General features: G+C 37.6%; 1 protein-coding gene across 1 annotated transcript in view; it reads left to right on the top strand.

Moving 5' to 3' along the window:
* The window catches only part of LOC124161307 (gamma-tubulin complex component 3), a 37,976-nt gene that overhangs the window by 13,304 nt on the left and 3,286 nt on the right, over positions 1-21,386 (top strand). Inside the window, exons 8-15 of the mRNA XM_046537616.1 lie at positions 794-1,027; positions 8,907-9,043; positions 9,363-9,514; positions 9,732-9,924; positions 10,058-10,262; positions 13,722-13,857; positions 17,861-18,081; positions 18,210-18,449. Coding sequence (XP_046393572.1) covers positions 794-1,027; positions 8,907-9,043; positions 9,363-9,514; positions 9,732-9,924; positions 10,058-10,262; positions 13,722-13,857; positions 17,861-18,081; positions 18,210-18,449 — 1,518 coding nt within the window. The remainder of the gene's footprint in view (positions 1-793; positions 1,028-8,906; positions 9,044-9,362; positions 9,515-9,731; positions 9,925-10,057; positions 10,263-13,721; positions 13,858-17,860; positions 18,082-18,209; positions 18,450-21,386) is intronic.

The raw sequence follows: 21,386 nt of genomic DNA, 5'->3' as shown, positions 1-21,386 counted from the left end.
TGCCGCATAAATTTTTAGTATTGCAAGAGGAAATTTTGATAACTGTGTTAAGTCCAGGCATATGCAACACCACGTGATAGGATTAAAAAAATGCCACAAAATTTTTTTTCTTTGGCTTTGATGCCCCAAATAAGGGTGTGCCTCTCACACTCGCTTATGCGGTATATGTCTTAGTAATGTTTCCAAGAAATACTTAGTTTTGTTGGTGCAGTGTGTACATTCACTGAATTGCTGTTTTAGCCCAATATCTCCCCCAGACATGTCCTCTCCTCTTCCACTCACCCACACTCCTTCAGCAGGATTTGTGCACCCTCAATTTCACAGTGATGCATCCTTAACCATAACGGTCATCTTCCTACCCACTCCATCTCCCTCCATTAACCCCATTGCCCATTTATTCCCCCGCCTTGAACTCTGGCGTCTCATATTATTATGGCTCTGTGTGGTAAAACAAGTTGCACGAATTTCAAGTAATATTCCAGTAGAATTTTCAATTTTTGCTAATTTCATCATGAATTCATAGGATAATATCATAAAACATTATTTAACATGTTCAGGTCAGTGTAAGTTTGGTAATATAATTTATATTGACATGAGCTCTAGAGATTTGGGCTAAGTCTACATGGAATAATCACATGAAGAGATGAACCAAGACATGTTACTGACATCACTACTAAATGTTCAACATTTTCACCAAGATACTTCTGAAGCAATCAGTTTTATCCTGTGAATATTGAATACATCTTCCATCTGGGAACAATGATCACTTTTTACTCTTAATCATCTCTTACAGTTGCAGCAGGAAGATGCAGTGAATAGTGTAGTAGAGAAGTCAGACTCTGAAGCTCTTACCTTGCGTCGTTTAGCTGTTTGGGCTATAGAGCCAACAGCTCGCTTGCGGTGCCTTCTGGCTGTCACAGAAGCAACCAAAGCCACCCGAGGAGGGGCCCTTGCCGGTGGGGTACATGCTTTTTTGCACCATGGTGACCCAATCCTAAGGGAGACCATGAAACATATCCTTGGAGCAGTAAGTTAATGAATTTTTCAAGTCTTATTTTTTGCTTTGATAATAAGTAAGTTCTGCAGCTCAAGAGTGGCAAAAGATCACAGCAATAAGGATATCAGGAAGAGGAAAGCTCTAGCATAGTGGAATTTATGAATAGAAAAAAGTGGATTAGAGTATAAACAAAGACTTGTAAAGTCTGATCTGGGGTGAAGCAACAGTAGCTTTTGGTATCATAGAATCTAGTCATTTTTTTAGGGCTATTGTGCTCAACAGTCGGTACATATTCAACTTGTGTGCTCTCCCTCAGTAATTTCTAACCTTGAGCTGCCCTTCAAATGTAACTTTAACATTGGTGTTAACCTCAAAGAAGTTAATTGGGCTTTCAGCTCTCTTTTACCTTATTAATTGTCACTATCAGAACAAAATACACACTGAGCATTTATATTGTTCATCACAGTAAGTCAATGGAAAAAATAAATGTATTCTTTTCTGGTCAGAGTTATACTTCCCGAGTGACATCCTGGGCGAAATGTTCTCGTTATAGTGCTAATGCAAACGCAGCACTTGTTATAGGCCAATCATATGTAAATGATTTTCTTCATGGTAGGGACATGCAAAAGGTGGGAATATTTTATAGCCAAAAGTGGTGTTATATTTTTACAAAAGCAATGTTATTTTGCCCTGAAATCGGTGTTATTTTGAAGTAAAAATAATTGATGTTGATTGAGAGCCATGCTTTCAGTGGCCCACCCACTGCCCTAAATTTAGGAAATTATCGACCGGGGATAATTTAAGCAAAAATATACATGGAGTATTGACTTATTTCACCTATTTTACATATTTTATCCTTCGCGCATTCATATATCCAGCTTACAAAGAAGAGAAATTACTTTTGAATGTCTGTAATTTCAAATGAAATATTGCTATTGTGATCAAATTGTGTTCTTTTAGATTTGTTCTCTTATCTGTTAACACAGTGCTATAGCAGGAAAATAATATTTCTGAGTCCACATTTGCAAATTGCTTAAAGGCACTTAGATGCAAACGATGTCTCAGATGTGCGAAAAATCCACAGAGAAAAAAATCATTCGCCTTGACCGGGATTCGAACCCGGATCCCTCGATTTCCGGGAAGTTCCACAGGGAAAAATGATGCCTCGGTAGCTTAACTGGCTAAAGCACTCGGCCGGAAATCGAGGGATCCGGGTTCGAATCCCGGTCAAGGCGAATGATTTTTTCTCTGTGGATTTTTCGCAAAATTGTGCATTGCGGGTGACTCCCGTAAAAGTTATCACCGTGGCTAGTCCCGGTATACTTAAATTCGATGTCTCAGATAATTTGAGCTCCTAGATTGCTTGAATTATATCTACTGAGCCCCGGGAATTGCTTTTGTATTAATTTTCTGTAATTCTCCCAACCCCAACATCAACTTCTCTGTCTCCATTGATTCAAGGCCATGAATTTTTTGTCTTTAAGTCAGGATTCACATCTGTAGTTGAAACTTCTTGGGGATCAAAATTGAGATCTTTTCAAATACATATTTTTCTGCTTAGATCTTCTACCATCAGAGGACTAAGTTTGGTTGATGCCTTTTAACCCATTAGTGCATAGCGTCCGATATATCGGATGTGTGCCATGTCTCACATAAATACTTCTCTAGTCGATAAATTCAATGAGTCAACTAAAATATTAGGGGGGGGGGGTGAAGACAGACATCCATTTGAACTTAATACAGTATTAAAATGTAGCGAAAGTCAACTGTAGCCCACAACAAAGCAAAATACACACGTCCGTTATCGGACACTATGCACTAATGAGTTAAGCCATCTGCATAGGTATTCACTTTACAGCAGCTGCTTTAGAGGTTGTCATGTTTTGCAAATGTAATAAGTGGTTTTATCGAAAAAAAAGTACTCTTATAAATATTCTGGAGAAAAATTTATAACTTCCTTAACTCGTTCAAGGCGGTAGAGTTCTCTCCTAAGCAGGAATTGAGGACTGAGCTCCATGAGACTCTTCGGTCCCCTCTGTTTGGAGCATTTTTGCAGGACATTTGTTAAGAAAGGTCTTGCGGATAATCACACACTCTCAACACCAAGCTTTTTCGATCCTTCCTAGTGGGGACTTCGCATTATCTTGGACTCGGAGGGTAGTTGGTCTCCCTCCTTTCGCAGTTTATAGCCTTACCTGCAGCATTGGTTCGCTGTCAACTCATGCTTTGTTTATATGAATTAGATCTATATGGATGATAGTTGCTTGTACGTAAATTGCAGACTTCCAATTGAATTCCTCATTTTATTCTGAGAATTCTTAAATTTTGAGCGAAGCTCTATTGCCAGTATTAACAGATCTAATGCATTAACAATATCCATGTTGATTTTTGTACTGAAATCGAGATATAAGTTAACATTTTTGGTAGAATTTTGTTTAAATATTTTAACGCTGCTCAAAAGACAAAGAATTCAATTCTTATTTTATATATTTTGAGCAAGAGGCATATATTTATTTCACAAACTAACTGAATGAACACTTTTATGACTGCGGTCCCTTACTACAAAGAGGGGTAATATAAGACAAGGTGTCCGGATACCTGCTCCCGGATTTTGAGAGTACGGCCTAAACCTGCGACCGTCATAAAAGGGGAGAGTAAGGAAATGCATATTTTCTGCATTTGTTCTCCTGCATAGAAAATTCTCAGTAGAAAATTTGCGGCTTTCGTCTCCCGGGTCAAGAAACGTCCTGCTGCATATTTTCATAGTGGTTAACTCTCTATAGAATGTGTGTGCATTAGGTTAGTTTGAACCCTCCAGCAACTTGAGTGACTCAACCAGCAGAGTCCCATGGCATTTTGGCTACTTTGTAGACATTGTGTGAATGCGGTTTAAACATCCTCCTGACAAACAAGTCGCCTTATTTCCTCGAATGTGTTTCTTTGTAGAAATCATGAATTGTTTTCTCTGCATTGGCTGCTCAACCGATGTGACGAATTTCTGCGGGCCACCGTTCACGGCACAGCGCCGTGAAATCCAGAGAGTCATCTTGTTGGAAAGCGGCCTGAATTTCATGGCGCTTTGCTGGGAACAGCATCCGGCAATAAATCATTTCGAATGAAAGCTGCCTCAATATAGCTCTGTGTGTATATCACTGTATAGACGTCACACCGCTGCTTTTTGCCGCTTTCAGACAAACCGGCTTTGCTCCGCCGTCGTCAACAGCACGGCACTGAGCTATCAAGTAACCATTGGTCTCAATGAATGTCTTCAAATGAGTTGAATCGCACAGTTGAGGGCACGGCGTTGTCGAAGGTCAGCAAGTCCAGTTTCAATCTGGCCCAGCGGTGTGCCGTCTATGGCGTGAAATACACACAGTGCTACCTTGAGGCTACTTTCAGATGCGAGGACTTTTCACCGGCCACCATTCTCGGCACGGCACCATGAAATTGATGCTACTTTCAAACAAGACATCTCTCTGGATTTCACAGCGATGTGCGTGAACGGCGGCTCGCGGAAATTTGTTGCATCGGAAAGCGGCCAATGCAGTGAAAAAAGTACGGCTTAAATATACATACACCTCAAAAAACAATTTCGTGGGAGAAGCATGAGCAAAAGAAAAAAGATGGAAATCGCGTCTAAGTTGGTGAAAATCGCCATTGAATTGGAGAAAATCACTAATTACAAGAAATTCACGTATTCTTGGGAGAACCCCGGAATTCACGCCAAAATTTGCATTATCTCATTTGCGACTTTTGCTTGTCCCTATTCATGGGTCAACCACCACAAAAGATGACTCACTTAAGTGCTACCCTTGCCACAGACTAGTTATTATAACAGACTTCTACTGCATATTAAATGAGGGTGTCAGGCATCTAATATGTGCTTTGAAAAGAGAGTTTTGGATGTTTTTTCCCCTATCTGTTCTTGGTTTCCCAGTCTCTGCTGAAAGAATAGGTTTACAGAAGTACTCCTGAAGGTGTTTGTGCTAAATGTACCCTTGTCTCATTGATTTTACTTGGAACCTGATGCTGGGAACTGTCAACATTAATCCTTCCTCTAAAGAGCATAGTTCTCACACGCTTGCTGTAGAATTCAGATTCTGGATTTACTTTAATTTGGGCATTTATTTCAATTTATTTGAATTACCTACTGGGTGACCCCCTTTTAGGAAATATGGGAAATTTTCACGGAGTTTTGTAGTTTGCATACCTCTGACAGTTGAATATCGTGTGCTTTGGTGTTAGACATTTTAACACATGTGTCATGAACAATTTTAATTTTTCCTGGTGAATACATCTGACGAATATTTCTCAGGTTCTTAGCCAGGTTAATGCTTTCATATAAGCCGGCGTTTTGGGAGACGACTTATCTCCCATCCTCAAGACTGTGTTACTTTGTGTGAAATTGGTCTTCCATAAAGTAACACAGCCTTGAGGATGGGAGGCAAGTCGTCTCCCGAAACGTTGGCTTGTATGAAAGCATTAACCTGGCTGAGAACCCGAGAAACATTCGTCACATGTATCATGATTTATATCAAAATGAATTTGAGCTTAAAAATTAAGGCTGTACATGTAGTCCTGTAGCTAATAGCAAATGAGAAGAGTAGCTGATCCATTGCTCTTAATTTACTCTAGATACCTGTAAGTCCCTGATCGAAAAAATGTCATTTCTATCACCGGTGTTAGTTAAGATTCTGTATTGGTATATGTTTCAGTGGTCTAATGGCAAAATTAGCAGTGCCAGAACACACTTTCCTTGACTTTTTTTACGAGTTAAATATTACTCTCTGTGTTATTTTTTTGAAAATTATAATTTACATTTTCTTGTAAAAATGTTTTTTGTATGTGGATGTATGTATATATATTAGAAATTTTTAGGCACCAAAATTTATAAAAGTGTTATTTGACTATTATGTCTTATGTCTTACCAGTGCCAGAATGGCGATCGGACACCATGACCCCACTGATATACATACTTACTATTTACCCTTTGCAAGGAAGAAAACAATAGGGTAGTTTCCTTCATTAAAGGAAACGAAAGGCATTTGATTGCGATTCGTTACCCATCATTAGTGTATTCATAATATACAAATTATTTGGTTTTAGAAGTTCCAGTTTGACCAATGTTAATGATCAATTTAACCTCATTTGAAAAAGGCCAGATTTGCGGCCATGAGATGCCACTCTACATTTGACAACACAGGCACCTAAACATGCTATATGAGTAGTCAAGAGTTTTACATCGTCTGAGGTTACCAATGCATGCATGAGGCACTAGGCTCAGGGAAACATGTCTTAATAATCACTTATTAAAATTGCCTATGGTCGGAAAGTTTCCTTCGTTGGATAGGGTATTAATAACCATTATTTAAGCCAAGTGCTACCTGCTACAAGCCAAGTGCTACAAGGTAGCAGAGTACCCTGCTAGCAGCCTGCATCGTAGCGGCACTCATAGCCTTGCACCAAGGTGGCCTCACACAGCGGCAGCCTGAACCAGAATGACTTCATATGGGCTTTTCCCAGCATTCATACTTAGCCATCGCGTTTCTGCGTGCTTGAAATTTTTCACTTTTCATTTAATCGCGAAAAATATATATAGCATCATTTGGAAATGTAAAAGCATGAAATACGTACTCCAGGTGTAATAATCTTTTGATTTAGGCAATGAGGAACTTGCATGGGTCGTAGATTGCTCTAAAAACTATTTTGAATAAGTCAAATGGATACATTAGCTCGCAAAAATACCTTCAGTTTCTCCATTCAACATCAAAAGAAATAAAAAAATTGCATTTAAAATCGAGAAAAATTTCTCTGAGCCGACCACTGCGCGAAGACACCCGAGCGTTGCCGAGGCCAGGCGTGACGTCATAGGTGCCTAAACAACCGTAGGGAGTAGGGAAATACGCTGAGCGCATGGTGTAAAATTTGTTTTGAGGGAGTATTTAGCCGCTCATCGTCACTTTATTTTGTTCTGTTATTCTGGGGCAAGTTTTCCTATTGCTATTGTGCCTGGATTATTACTTGGGATATTAATAATGCGGCATCGGGATGATGAAGTACAAGCGTTTCACTTCGTATGTTTTAGTTATCAGAAAAATGGATGATAACGTTGCCACTCGTTCGAATAGTACACCTGAAATTCATCTACGTCTACATAATACCCCGCAAGCCGCCTAAAAGGCGTGTGGCATGGGGTGTTAGGACACCAGCCTTTTTTTAGGACACCAAAAATTGATGCCACGACCCTCATGGAATTTGTTAAGACAAATTATTGCTATACGTCGGCGGAAAATCGAGTTGTAAAAGAAACTTGTAATACTGGAGGATAACGATCGTAAGCTGTGCTGTTGAATTTGGCAACGCCGGATTAACGGAGAAGGTAGTCCCATCCGTCCTACGGTACGAATTCACAGCAAAACAGTCTGCACACAATCCACATGTGAGATCGCGAATCGGTTCCGCTGCCAACACACACTCAAGCTACAACCTATTTCAATAATATAGGTAAATCCATAAACAATATACTAGCATATACCATAAAAATATAGTGGGAAACAGGCAAATACTCTTATCAAAAACAGGATGTCACTATCACATTATTATATTCATCACGTACAACTTACAATAACAGAACTCGTTATGATGAATACAACTATTTATTTACTGATTTAAACCCTTAAATTAGCCCACACAAGTGACACAGGTGACATTTCTCACTACTATTCGTTGAAATAATGGATTAACAAACTTCACACACAGTTTTTATTTCAATAGCGTGATCGTGAAATGTCATGTCTACGGTGAACAACGGAGATTAGCACGCCACTGACAATTTTTACACTACTGTTAGACATTTATCAATAGCGTAATAGCACTTTTTACAATTCAATCACGATGGAACACTGATAACTCTTGGCCGATATTTTTCAACCTTGTCAAACTTTGTGCATTACAACCACTGTCACTGTGATTATTAGCAGTAGCTTAACGGGAGATGTCACGTTGAAAATAACACTATTTTGGCACAAAAATGTTCCTAGATGTCTCAAATCAGCGAGCAAAAGTTGCATTGACTGGAATTCACCCCATAATACAAGCACAGACAGTCCTAAACGACGAATTCTCCGGTACCTACAAATAAACGGATGAAGTTATTGTATATAAAAGCTAAGCGGACATTAGTAAACATCAAAATCGTTCTAATTACATACTTAAATGAATGATATGCCGTCGATAACATCAACTTACAATTAACGTATCCCCCTTCCAATGGCCGTGGCTCAGACTCCAACAACGATGTTATTTAGGTATTATCAAATGTTTGGTTTAACTGCTCCAGTTTTATATTTTATGCCCTTACTCAGATATTAATATTATAAATAATGCAAAATACGAGGGCTTCCAAGCCTCTATCGTCGGATATTTATCTTTAAATATAAAATAATCAACACGTCTAACAAACGAAGCTCTCACAACTGCTGGCAACTATTACAAACAATCACAACAATAGCTTCGCGTGATGTTTAGGCACCTTTGACGTCATCGAGGCTTCGTCGGCAGTGGCTTGGGGGGTGAGGGAGTTTTTCCCGCGCTTTAAAATTCGTTATATTTATCATTAAATATCTTGCGAAGGAAAACTCAGATTTACATGCGGTTTTCTTTGTTGTATTCAGAAAATAATTTTCTGTCCGCCTATGAAATAAAAAAAATTCATGCAAGTTCCCCATTAAAAAAATAGGAAACCACCCTATTGTATTTTTTGATGAACACAATATATTTTGACTTTCTTTGATGTAAAAAGCATTAAATTTTTTCAGGTCAAACCTAATTCTTACATTAGTTTTCATTCAGCTTTGCAATTTTGTGAAGTGTTGTCTCTCTAAAAAATAGAATATTTATTTTTTAATAGGTTTGTAAGCCGCTTTATATAATGCTGAGTCGGTGGATTTTGGATGGAGAGATTGATGATCCATATGGAGAATTTTTCATTGCTTCTGATTCTTCTGTGAAAGGAGACAGACTTTGGCATGAAAAGTATAGTATTAGGTGAGCTTTCAAATTAAATTGGTATAGTTTCATAATTAATATCTATGTATATATTTATGAATGAGTTAACTTAACAATATGCACCAATACATAGCACCTTCTATGTTGTTATTAAATGTATTTTAGGAATGATTACTTTTAATTGATCTTTGGGATGATCTGCTGCTTTAGAGTCGTAAGAATTGGTGGAGATTGTGTGTGTGTTGTTATCATTTATTCAGTTTAATTTTATTTGTCTTTATTTTACTATATTTGTTAGATATATTTTTTGGTGGTTTATTAGAAATATTAATGTGGATTTAATCTTTATTTATTTTAGGGAAACAATGTTACCGACTTTTATAAGCATGTCGCAGGCCAAAAAGATACTGTCTACTGGTAAAAGTATCAACTTTTTGCGAGAAGTTTGTGAAGACCATACTCCATTGAGGGGACGTGAAGCTTTGAAGCAAGCTTTGGAAAAAACTAGTGGTTAGTTTTACTGTCGGACATTGCATTTCTGTCATATTGGTCTCATTTTTTATTTTTGAAAATTTCCTTGTCTGCACCTTTGAGTGCAGTTGCTTGAATGGTCTACTACCTTTTTTCCATCAGATTTAGACTTAAAGAGTTAATTTTGTGATACGGTAACATAGTTGTTAGTTTCACCTAGGTATAATCCATAATTATCTTATTACATTCTTTGCAGTGGAGGCATTGTTTATGGAAGATCGTGATGGTGGCCTTCAGGCAATGATGGATACTGCGTACAGGGAAACTTCTTTAAGAGTTTTGACTGTAATGAAAGAACAGTACTGCTTTCAAGATCATCTCCTGGCTCTCAGGCAGTTTTTACTTCTTGGCCAAGGAGATTTTATTCGTTACTTAATGGAGCTTCTTGAGTATGTTTCGTGCTTTATAATAATTTTACTTGAAAATGAATGTTTTTTATGCACTGCTTTTGCTTTTATAATTAAGCCAACATTTCTCTGCTTGTATCTGTTATAGTTAAGAAAGTATTTTCTTTGATTTTAGGCCTGAGTTGGGGAAACCGGCTTCAAGTATATATCATCACAATATATCTGGTATTCTAGAGTCTGCCATTCGTGCTACTAATGTGAAGCACCAATCTGCTGATATATTAAATAGGTTAGATGTTCACCAGCTAGAAATTGCACCTGGAGATATTGGATGGGATGTCTTCAGTTTAGACTATCATGTTGATGGGCCTATAGGAGCTGTAAGTACTTTCTTATACCATTACATTTCAAATTTTTTCAGCTGTGCTTACTTGCATTATTGTTCTTGCCTCGGTACTTGTTTTTCATTTAATTAAAATCCGTATGAACTTAAGAGAAAGTCTTAAGTATACAAAGGAGAAAATGTCAGTTTATGTGTAAACTTCAAGAGGTTCTTATTCTTCTGTTTATAGGGTTATGTTATTTTTATGCATTGCCGGAAATATTTCTGGTTCATTTACATTCGTATATGATTATGATTCAAATTTGAATAATTACACTATCAAAAGAATACGAACTGTCGTCAAAAAGCCCATTGTCTTCATCAAACCGTTGCGCCACGTGATGTGGCGGATGCCAATCCTATTTACATTGTAGCGTATTTTAAAGGCTTCTCTTTTCTCTCAGTGTTTTTGGCAATTCCTTATCACTATCTTGGTCGATCCATTTGATATTTTTTCAATGTAAATATTTACTCAGGAAGCCTGTCTGTGTTATGTTGTTGGTGCCCATCTGTGGACATTTAAAATTACAACTTGTCAATTCTAATATCAATATTACAGATATGATTGTTTTCCAAATTGCTGAATATCTTATGCCATAATTTTTTCTGTTAGACTTTTGAAATTTGGACAAAATACAGCCGACTCCCGATTATCCGGGTGCCGTTTATTGTGGATTGCGGATTATCCGTGCATGAGCTCACGGTCCTTCGAAGTTTTCTGCGGTCTTTATAAAAAAATAAAATCAGACACAAAAGCACCGAGGTATTTGCATTTTTTTAATACAGTGCTGCACCAGGCTAATTGTTTCCATTAGAATCCCCTTCTTAAAGTGGAATTATTATATCTACTTGCTGACAAGGTATGTTTGAAGTCCACTCTGACATTGCTGTAGCATTTTAGACGACGATTTTAGTGGCAGGAGAAAAAATCTTGATTAATTTTAGAAGATTCTTCAATAGTAAGTCATTCGTAAATTCAGATGAATGTTATTTACAGTCTACGATTGTATATTTCATATCGCAGATGTGCAATTTTTGCCGTGGCCTTGCATGCGGTTAAATACTGCAACCGGAACCGGAGATTTCGTTGCACTCGGGCATGTTTACGCCATTACCAGTGAAGACCAAACTGGAGAAAATTGGAATAGTAGAAGTGAAAGCAGCGGGGAAATGGAAGTAGAGATAGCATGAGACATAGCCAGGCACTCGCCTTCATGGACAATTTGCCTGAAGTCCTGGTTTTACTATAAATGCTACTGCATGATGGCGTATTTGCGTGCCCGTTGCCTTCACAGGAGTTTCGTGCTCCTCTTTTCTAAGCATTGCAGTGCGGGATGGGGCTCAGTGATTTTGGATCCGCATCCGGCAGCAGTTGTATCCTGGGCAACTTGTGCGAGACATTATGCCTGTCAGTGTAGTTTCCGGCGTCGCGCCGTGGTTTTGAAGTCGTGCAAACCACTTTTCTGACTCCGTGACCTCACAGCCATTGGTGCGTGGTTTCTGGAAATCAGATGTTACATGTAGCAGTAGGAATACGAGGAAAATCACCTTATTACCGCAAAAAAGATCGAAGTCGATTCAGGAAAGCAATCCTAAATTATGAAAATTACAAGAAATAAAAGTAAAGTTTGGATTATCCGTGTTCTGTGATTATTCGTGCTGCCCTCTCCCCATCATCAGCCCAGATAATCGGGAGTTTACTGTACTACTAAATTGTCCTTTGTATTTTTCAGCCAGTGTGATCAAGTTTTTTATGAAAGTGCAAGTTTAATTCCATCCCAAAGTCACCTGAAGTCACCCTTGTGTACAGGACACGTTTTTGCTGGCTTGCTAATTTTCATATTGTCATGTATTGTTATATTTTAGGCCCCTATTAGCCGAGGCAACCAGACGCGCAACCGGTTGCGCGTCCGGTAGAACTGGTGAGTCGTGGGGCATAGAATCAAATGAGTCCTATTAGCCGAGGCAACCAGATGCGCCACCAGACTTTCCAGTCACCTGAGCCCCGCAACCGCGCCTTCCACCTTGGGTTGCTTAGGCCCCTATTAGCCGAGGCAACCAGACGCACCACCGGTTGCGCGTCTGGTTGCCTTGGCTAATAGGGGCCTTAGAACCAGCTTTTGCAAAACACTGTCAACTTCCCTTATTTCTTTGAGTTATCTGGATGATTTTTTGAAATGTCTTTGGTATCAATCAGAAAAAAAACGCTTTCATCATATTATTGCAATCAGTAATTGGGGTAATGCTATTGCATGTTTCGGGTTGTATACTTCATAATAGGTTGACTGTGGGGGACTATTGAGGCAACTAATAGGCAGTGGCAAATGTGCAGACGAATCTTTTTTATAGAGGTATCAAAGCAGGCATTTGAAATACCGTATATGTCTGAATATAGTCCCCCCTTTTTTTTTCAAAAATGCCTGTGGTAAAAGTAAAGGGGGGGAATATGTTCAAACACATTTTTTTTTTTAACTTTTCCCGAAACTGAAGCCTCAAAATTAGGGGGTGGGACTATATTCGGAGAAATACGGTAGCTGATTTACCTTTGTCCAAAAATTTAATCTCTCTGATTGAAAAATATAAAGGAAATTTTGTTAAATAATATTATAGCTTTTCCTGGAAATCATACTGAAGATACTCTTGGGTTCTCCTCTGGCTCTGTGTGATTCTTTTTCAGTAGAAATATTTATAACATGCGCATTTATCAGTATTTTTGCTCATAATTAATGTAGGGCAGGGTTGATAAAAATCATGATTTTTTTTTCGAAAAAATCATTTTTGTTGATTTTTTTAATTTAAATTAGATTTTATTGATTTAAATCGGATTTTATTGATTTAAATGAGATTTTTATGATTCTCCATTCATCAAAAATTCAGTTATTTGCAAAACTAACTATTTGGGCAGCATATTGGAGAATGATCGTTTGCAGAAACAATAAGAGGCAACATACTCTAAACTTAATGCAACATTTAGTCAATCAGGGGAGAGAACTATGGAAATGCCAATGGTATCAAATTAAAAATTACACCGGCATAATATAAAATTGCCATTGGAAGTATCAAATGTGCAATATTATGAGGTTCTAAAGCATATGAAGTATAGAAAAATTCTGTAATTGCAACTTTGTATGGCGCCTACGCTTAGAAGTTAAATCAGAAAACAATTTTTTTTCAACGGATACACTCATTGTATTAATTAAGAAATAAAAATCAAAATTATACACTTACAGCTTCCTTTTCTTGACTCTTTAAAAATCAAACATGTAGATCACATTATGATTTAAATCACCTGATTTTTTAAAATAAAAATCAAGTGATTTAAATCATGATTTAAATCAAAGTGATTTAAATCAATCAACCCTGATATAGGGTAAGTGTTTGTTTCTCCTAGTTGTTATACTTCATTCAGCATTGCTCTATGGTATGATATCAGTATTTACATTGCTTCTCTTTACAGATATTTACTCCAAAAGAAATGACCACATACTTATTATTATTCAACTCATTGTGGAGGGCTAAGCGTATGGAATGGATACTTTCATGTATGTGGAAGAGGCAAGTCACCTCAGTGAAGATGCTTCGTAAACTTCCGGGTAAGTCCAGCTTTATGAGAGAATTTTGAGAAGTATTGTTCATTTGTTTCATAAAAGCAGACTAGCTAAATGAGTATTCTGGATTTTTCCAACAATTCCATATATTGGTGTAAGTTATGCATTGGTAAATAGCTGAAAATGTACATGTTTAAAGGAAAAAAATAGGCGCAGAAACTTAGTGCAGTCAAATATTGGTTCTCCGGCTCCCAATTATCTGGTTAGGTACTAACATTGTTTTTTATTATGTATTTCATAATTTTTTTGCACAAATGCTGAAGTCATATTCAAACTAGCTTTCACTATTAGTTCTGAAACTAAAATACGGTGGAGCTGTGTCAAAGCGAGTATGGGTTATTGCGAGACCCCCACCATTACGAGAAGTAGCAGATGCACCATCAATTGGCCCTAAGATTAGCATTTTAAAAATTTGTTTATTACGTCATCTTTATGGCGTTGGTATTCGCCGTAGCAAGAGTTTCCATAGCCGGAAAACCCATACCTAGAGTCCCTAATCTCTGTAATTGCTGGCGATCTGTTAGAAATGAAGCTAACATGTAGTTCTTAGAAAACCCATACCTAGAGTCCCTAATCTCTGTAATTGCTGGCGATCTGTTAGAAATGAAGCTAACATGTAGTTCTTGGTCTCGGTAAATATGTAGTTCATTTAATCAGCATCAGCATAATATCTGTGTTATATTTTTCGTGCAATAATATCAAGTTAATAAGTTTTCTTATATTACCAATTTTAATTTAAATCGTTTTTATTGCAGTGCTGTTGATACACTCAATGTATTATTTCAATGATGCCACAGGCGTAACACTCAAAATAGAACTTTTTTTTTAAACAACTGCAATTTTAATGACATCATTATGCATGCTTACCTGACTTTTTATTGTAGATAATGAAGATATTACATTGAATGATAGAAAAAGTCTTCCGAGTCAGGATCGTTCTACCACCTTTCACCGTATTAGTCTGCAGAAACAAATGCGATACGTTATTTCACAAAACTTTCGCAAGGCGTAAAGGAACAATAAACATACACCAATGGAAGTATTGAAGGCATTAAATAACTGTGATTCAGTTTTACCAGCAATTATTTGAATTTTCAGTGGAAAATACCAAAATAATGGAACGATCACAAATGCACTAATTAAGTACATAGAAAAGTGGTGTGGCTGGTTGTGCAATGGGATAATGATTGACAACGCAATGCTTTCAATTATTTTGATTCAATATGGCGCTTATAAATTGAATGGCTAGTTTGCTACTAAGGTAAGAAAATTTATTGATGCCAAAAAAACGTCACCTTTCATTTGGATTCATACTTAAGTGTATCAAATAGAAATATCTCCGTCGTCACACTAATCCTGTTCTTATTTAAGTGTTGACAATGGTTTTATTGGCTATTATTTCTCCACCTGCGGTAAAGTGACAATTTGCTATAGCAAGTGTTTATTTGAGTGCCGTGGTGTCTCGCAGTTGCATTGTAATGTAGAATAACTTGAACTTCTTCCTTTGTTCCATTAATGGTGTGTACCTATGTATTTATCAGTGGAAATATAATTAAATGCTCTTTTTCCTCATCAAATAAACAATACTCTTTGGCTACCAAGCAATTAATGCACATGTTGATACAAAATTGTAAATAGACTACAAAGGCATCAGCACTGGATGCACAAAGACCTACCTTGTGTTAGTAGTACCATGCTGCTGGTGATTGGGATTGAGGTATCTGTCAGTGCCGGTCTGCTTCCATTTCTGAACACTGTGTCCAAATGTTCCATTGTCCATAGTACAATAGTGCATCCAAAAGTGGCAGCTATCTGTATCCCATTTTCCCTCATTAGAAGGCTTTGTTTTGAATGCTCAGGTACCATAAGAGGTGGTTGAGTTCATACTTGTCATGCAGATGTACAACTAAAGTATTCTTCACATTTCTCCAGAAGATTTTTTGGGATTTTATGTTCTTAGGGCTTCCTCATTTAAGCTCCCCATGAAAAGAATGCCATGACAAATTATTGGTGAGCCCATAGCTGCTATTTATCATAGTTCATTTTAATTCCCATTCCTCAAGAAATAAGCGTGTATTCTTTGGGTGCAACTACAGGTGTACACCATTTGCAGAAAGTGCACTACCAGCTCTTCTGCTATTAGCAATTTATCATTGGTGGCAGTACTTCCGAGTAATGATTACTTATTTAAACTAACTAATATGTTGGTCTTTCAGACCCTCAGTTCTCATTTTCTTGATGGGATGGGTAATTTTATTTTTACATAAATGAGCTTCTTTCTTGTTGAGCCCTGCACTTTGTGAGTAAGATACCTCACCTTGTCATGTGCAAGCAACTGTATTGCAGGGATTGGTGTGGGGTTCAGTGAGACTCCCTCGAGGTGGACCTTTGGGCAGGCTGTACAGTCACTTGGGCTTGGGTGCAGGTGGGAAGAATCATCTGTATTTTGATGGGATGGAAGACTGGTAGAGCAGTGGCACAACTGGACCTGGCTTTGGGGGAAATGGATCAGATTGAATAGCACACCACGCGTGATGATGCTTGAACTTTTGCTTCAGAATAAGAATGTGTTTTAGAAAACATGGCTTCATTAAACAGTTGTTACAGAGAATTTTTGTTTCTTGCTTAAACTAAAATGAAGGCTGTCCTTACAGATTGGTAAGGTGAGAGTTTTGAGAGGGGTCTGGGAGGGTTCTTGATCGGTATTCTCTAGTGCTCCAAGGAGTGTTTTCTGGCGATCTCTTTGACTTGCAATGGATAAATTTGAAGGATGTGAATTTATCAAAAGTATTTCTACTTGATGATATAAAGTTGAGTTTTTTGGGGCTGAAACAGCACTCATTTTATGAAAAAGATGAAAGTGAAGTCTCTAAGGGCCGAATTTCTGTGTGTTTCAACCTTTATTGATTAGCTGGGGTTTGAAGTTTCCCACTGTGGCGATTAGCATTTTGAAAGTCAATCGTGTGTTCCGAGGCTGCATTCTCTACAAATGCTGACTTCATTGGTTGTGTCTGTGGAATGGCACGCTTGTGTTCTTCTATTCTTGTTTTTATGGAGTGCCCGGTTTTGCTGATGTATATATGTATTTCTTGGGACAGTCTTGGCAGAGTATCTCATATATTCCTTATTCTAGAAAGGCATTGTGTCCTTCACACTCCTCAGGCAATTTTTAAGTTTCATATGTGGCTTAAAAATTGTTTTTATTTTATGCTCTGGCAGAAAATATTTCCTGTTCTGTCAGTCAAACCACGGACATGCAGGAAGGCCTTCTTGGTTGAAGGGCTGTCTTTGTCCGGAAATCCAATTTCTTCCTTCAAGGCATCTTTATCCTTTGTTGTGACTTTGTAGAATGTTCTGGCAATGGCTCTTGTCATATCCATTCTGTTGTAAAATGGCTTTCACTCGCCAACTTTCCGGCCGAAAAACAGTTTTTCATGAAAATACAAACCTTATTTACCAAGTTTCACTGCAAATGATTATTTTCATGTTTGTAGTTTCATTTTTGTTGCTCTCATAAATAACTTTCTCTGTTGGGAATAAGAATTTTTTTCACTCAAACTTAAGTTTTAGCTCAACATTTGGCTCAAAATTGACACAAAGTTGAAAATTAAGTTTTTTTGCATCCATATGATTCTGCACATCCCTTATGTTTGTACATAGTATGTAATTATCATAATATCATCTCACTTACTCCTCCAGAGCATGCCTGGTGGTATGGACTTTAATGATATGTTTTCTTCTCTGGATTTGGGGAAATGGAAATAAATAAATGGACTTCTTTCTTTAAATTCATTCCTTATGATCTGCATTGTAATTCTCGAAAAAGCTGAAGATGTTGCAGAAAATGCTGCTGCAAGTGCTAAGCCTTGGCTAGCCATACTACCCACTGCAAAATTCCCCGATTCAAAAATGACCCAATAGTTATCTCATGTAAATTATGCACAACTACAAATGTGCCCTAAAGACGTACTTTCTTTTTGTTTTTTAGAGTTGAGACCAATTCAGCAACAGATGCATTTGCTTATATCAGAAATGGTACACTTTGTTCACCAAATGCAATATTATGTATTGTTTGAAGTCTTGGAATGCTCCTGGGCTGTACTAATGCCGCAAATTCAGCAAGCAGAGGCATTGGATGACATTATTAATGCACACTCTGCATTTTTACAAACTGTGGCTAAGAGGACCCTTCTAAACAATGATACTAAGGTTAGTCGTTCAGGGTTGAAAAACTTTTACATAGTTTCTTTTGTGTTTGTTGTCTAACAATTGGCATTTTTTTAGCTTGTGAAGCTTCATGCACCAAGTTAAAATTGATTATTCATTTTTTTATTTAGGATCTATTGACACAGTTGAGAGCAGTTTATGACTTGATTCTTCAGCTCAGAGGGCATGAAGATGTTCTTCATGAACGGGCCTTTGAAGAACTTGCAGCCAAAGATCCAAGTACGCAACAGAAGATCATTGGTGCTGGACCTGAGGCAAAAAAAGAATGGGATGCCAAGAGGAAGGAATTCACTACTCGTTTTCTTCCAACTGCAAGAGCACAGCTTAAAATTTTAGCTCAAAGCTATCAGGTTAGTTAAATATTTTGTGTTGCAATAATTCTTTTAAGGCCTGGTTACACAGTACATTAGAATGTACAAGATTCTGTACATTTTTCTGAATGGTTTTCTGAACAGATTCTTGTACATTCTCATGGACAAGATACACGAGTAGGTGGTTACACGGTACATTTTTTCGGACATTTTTTCGTACATTTTTAAATGCGCATCATTTTATTTCAACTTCAAATATAAACCAATGGGGAACATGCAAACTTTTTTAAAAGTACTAGAATAATAAAATCCTTACCTCAAATGTACTTTCCGAAATTTTCACGGATGAATAATGTTTTATAGCTGAGATATGAGTCTTTAAAAATAATCTTCATCGACTGTTTGAAAACACGTGACGGAGCGTGCGCGCGTTACATCACGGCCTGTGCCCTAATTATGTAACTGTGAGAAGGGTGAGAGCGATGTCGTTGCCAGGGGCAACGCGATTCCCACGACGGAAGGTGATAGCAGCGATTATGAAACCGTGATCGCTCTCTTTATCACGCTGCGAGCGTCATCGGCCTATCACGTTCGAAACCCATGGTGACAAGCATATGCTGACATAAAAACGAGCACGAAATGCATATGTTAGCAAACAATTATTGTTTATTTAATTAAAAAATGCCCTATAACCGATTAAAAACCAATATAATTCTTAATTATTTCAACTGGAGTGCTCTGTTGACTTTATAATTGCCCACGTTGTTCAATTGTTATATGCGCACGGTAGTGAATTCGATAGAGCTGCTTTATTTCCACACAGCAAATTGGAAAGTACTGCTAATTGAAGTACATCCGTGATTTAAACGTCAATTACTTTATATCGAAGTTTAATTATCAACATTTGTCAAGTACGTTCTTCAACATATCAACATCGTTAAACTTAACTGATTTGGATGTTACCTGTTGGGACGATGAAATGTTCATGATGAAACAAAACTCAGAACTATTCCACAAACTTTTATTTTAACAGTGAGGTTAGTCTTGATAATGACGGTATAAACGTCGAAACTAGTAGACTGTTACAATAAAAGTTTGTGGAATAGTACTGATTGTGAGTTTTGTTTCACCATGAACATCGTTAAACTCCTTTTCGATTTTTTAATCATCATAAATCAACTATATAACGAACAAAATATATGGAACAAGTAAAGAGAGATGTGAAAGAGAAGAAATACGTAGGAGTGAAAAGATTAGCTGATAGGAGAACTGAGTGGAGAGCTGCGTTAAACCAATCCTAGGATTGTTGACCAGTGATGATGATGAAATCAACTATTAACTACTTACATTGAAATCGCTAGCGCGATTACACTTCCATTATCATTTCAACATTAATTAGTTTCAATCCAAGATCACGACTTTTTGGCCATTCTCTACGATATAGTAAATACAATGACTGCAGCATCTCCCGGCGAGCATTAGCATAATGGATTACGTTATCACACATCGGAAAGTAATACAACACTTTCCCCATAACTTTACCATAATACGAGTACTTTATTATAATATTATCTATTGGCGAAGCGAAGTACTTAGCTTTGAACTGCATCCATTTTATGTTTTCGTTGTTTGTTATTGCTATTACCGTTATTACAAATACTCCGCAGACGACGCATTCTTGGACAGAGATGTGTCGAAGGATTTCATTGGCTCTTCAGATTTCTCAATGATACCAACCTCACGCGCTCGTATCTATATGATACGTGCGATGACGGTGGCTTACATGATCGCGCGATACAGCGGAACGTGATAGGAGAACGTGATGGTCATCTATCGCCGTCGTCGCTGTCACATTTACATAATCGAGGTGCTGGAATCCACTGATGACAGACTGAGGAAGTGGATAGAAAAACTGTCTATGTAGGGACTCAAACGCAAATTTGGCGAATATAATTGCTGCTTTAACGTCAAACTTCGGATTGTGAATATATTGGGTTGCCAAGGCGTTGTTGAAATAAATAAAGGCGATTGTTTGGGGGACTTTGGAAAGATTAAATTAAAATAAGCTGATTGCGGATTGTGATCTACGTTACACACCTACATCATTTGCTTAATGCAGTAAGTGTATTGCAGCATGGACCTTCAGTAGAAAAACGTGTGAAAACCATATAAATCGAGTATCCCATAAAACCATATAAAGTGCTCCGTCGTCTAGTACCTCTATTTACTCGCCGGAGAAGTTTTTTGCTTGTGTTCGAAGGGACAAAAATATGAGGAATAATTGGTTGATGATCCACAGAATGGAGTCAAATACATTATCTATATTGTCAACGGGATATCCTCAACGTAAGTACACTCTTAAATCATGGTTACCGCAGGATTTTATCAAGTTACTTATTTCACTTTGTAAACAACTCTATAAATGTACCTATCATTCTACCCATTGTAGGATCAAATCATAAGGAAAGTGGCTGTTTACGAGAATAAATACTGATTACGATTAAACCACGGAGAAAAATAAGGAATGTTAGGGGCGGCCGGCCTCTCGTCGAAAGGAGCCCCTAACAAGGAATATTAACGAAGTGTCTTTCGCCGATATCGTTCAAATTTTGTTGGATAGTAGTGTTCCATAATAAAAGCACATTTTAAAATTTTCTCGTGCACTTAAGCCTTGTAATATAAAAAACAGGACACAATAAAGGCAGTTGAATTTTAGTCTTGAAAGCGAGTTTGTCGTGATTTCCCTCCATCCTTCTCCTGTGAATCGGCGCACGCTACAGGAATATACTAGAAATATGAGGCTTTTCGCAAGGTAAATTCAATATTTATTACCGCGATGCCCATAGCGTTTGCTGCATGTCAACGCAACACCTAAAATTTCGACTCGTTTTGCAGTCGGTCTTGATTCAAAAACAGGAACTAGAGTAAATACAGCGTAAATAGTACTTGAAACTTATTGCTTTGCCTGTCACATGC

The sequence above is a fragment of the Ischnura elegans genome, chromosome 6 (assembly GCF_921293095.1).
Source record: "Ischnura elegans chromosome 6, ioIscEleg1.1, whole genome shotgun sequence".
NCBI classification, from domain to species: Eukaryota; Metazoa; Arthropoda; class Insecta; order Odonata; family Coenagrionidae; genus Ischnura; species Ischnura elegans.
This window is presented reverse-complemented; position numbering and strand designations above follow the sequence as displayed.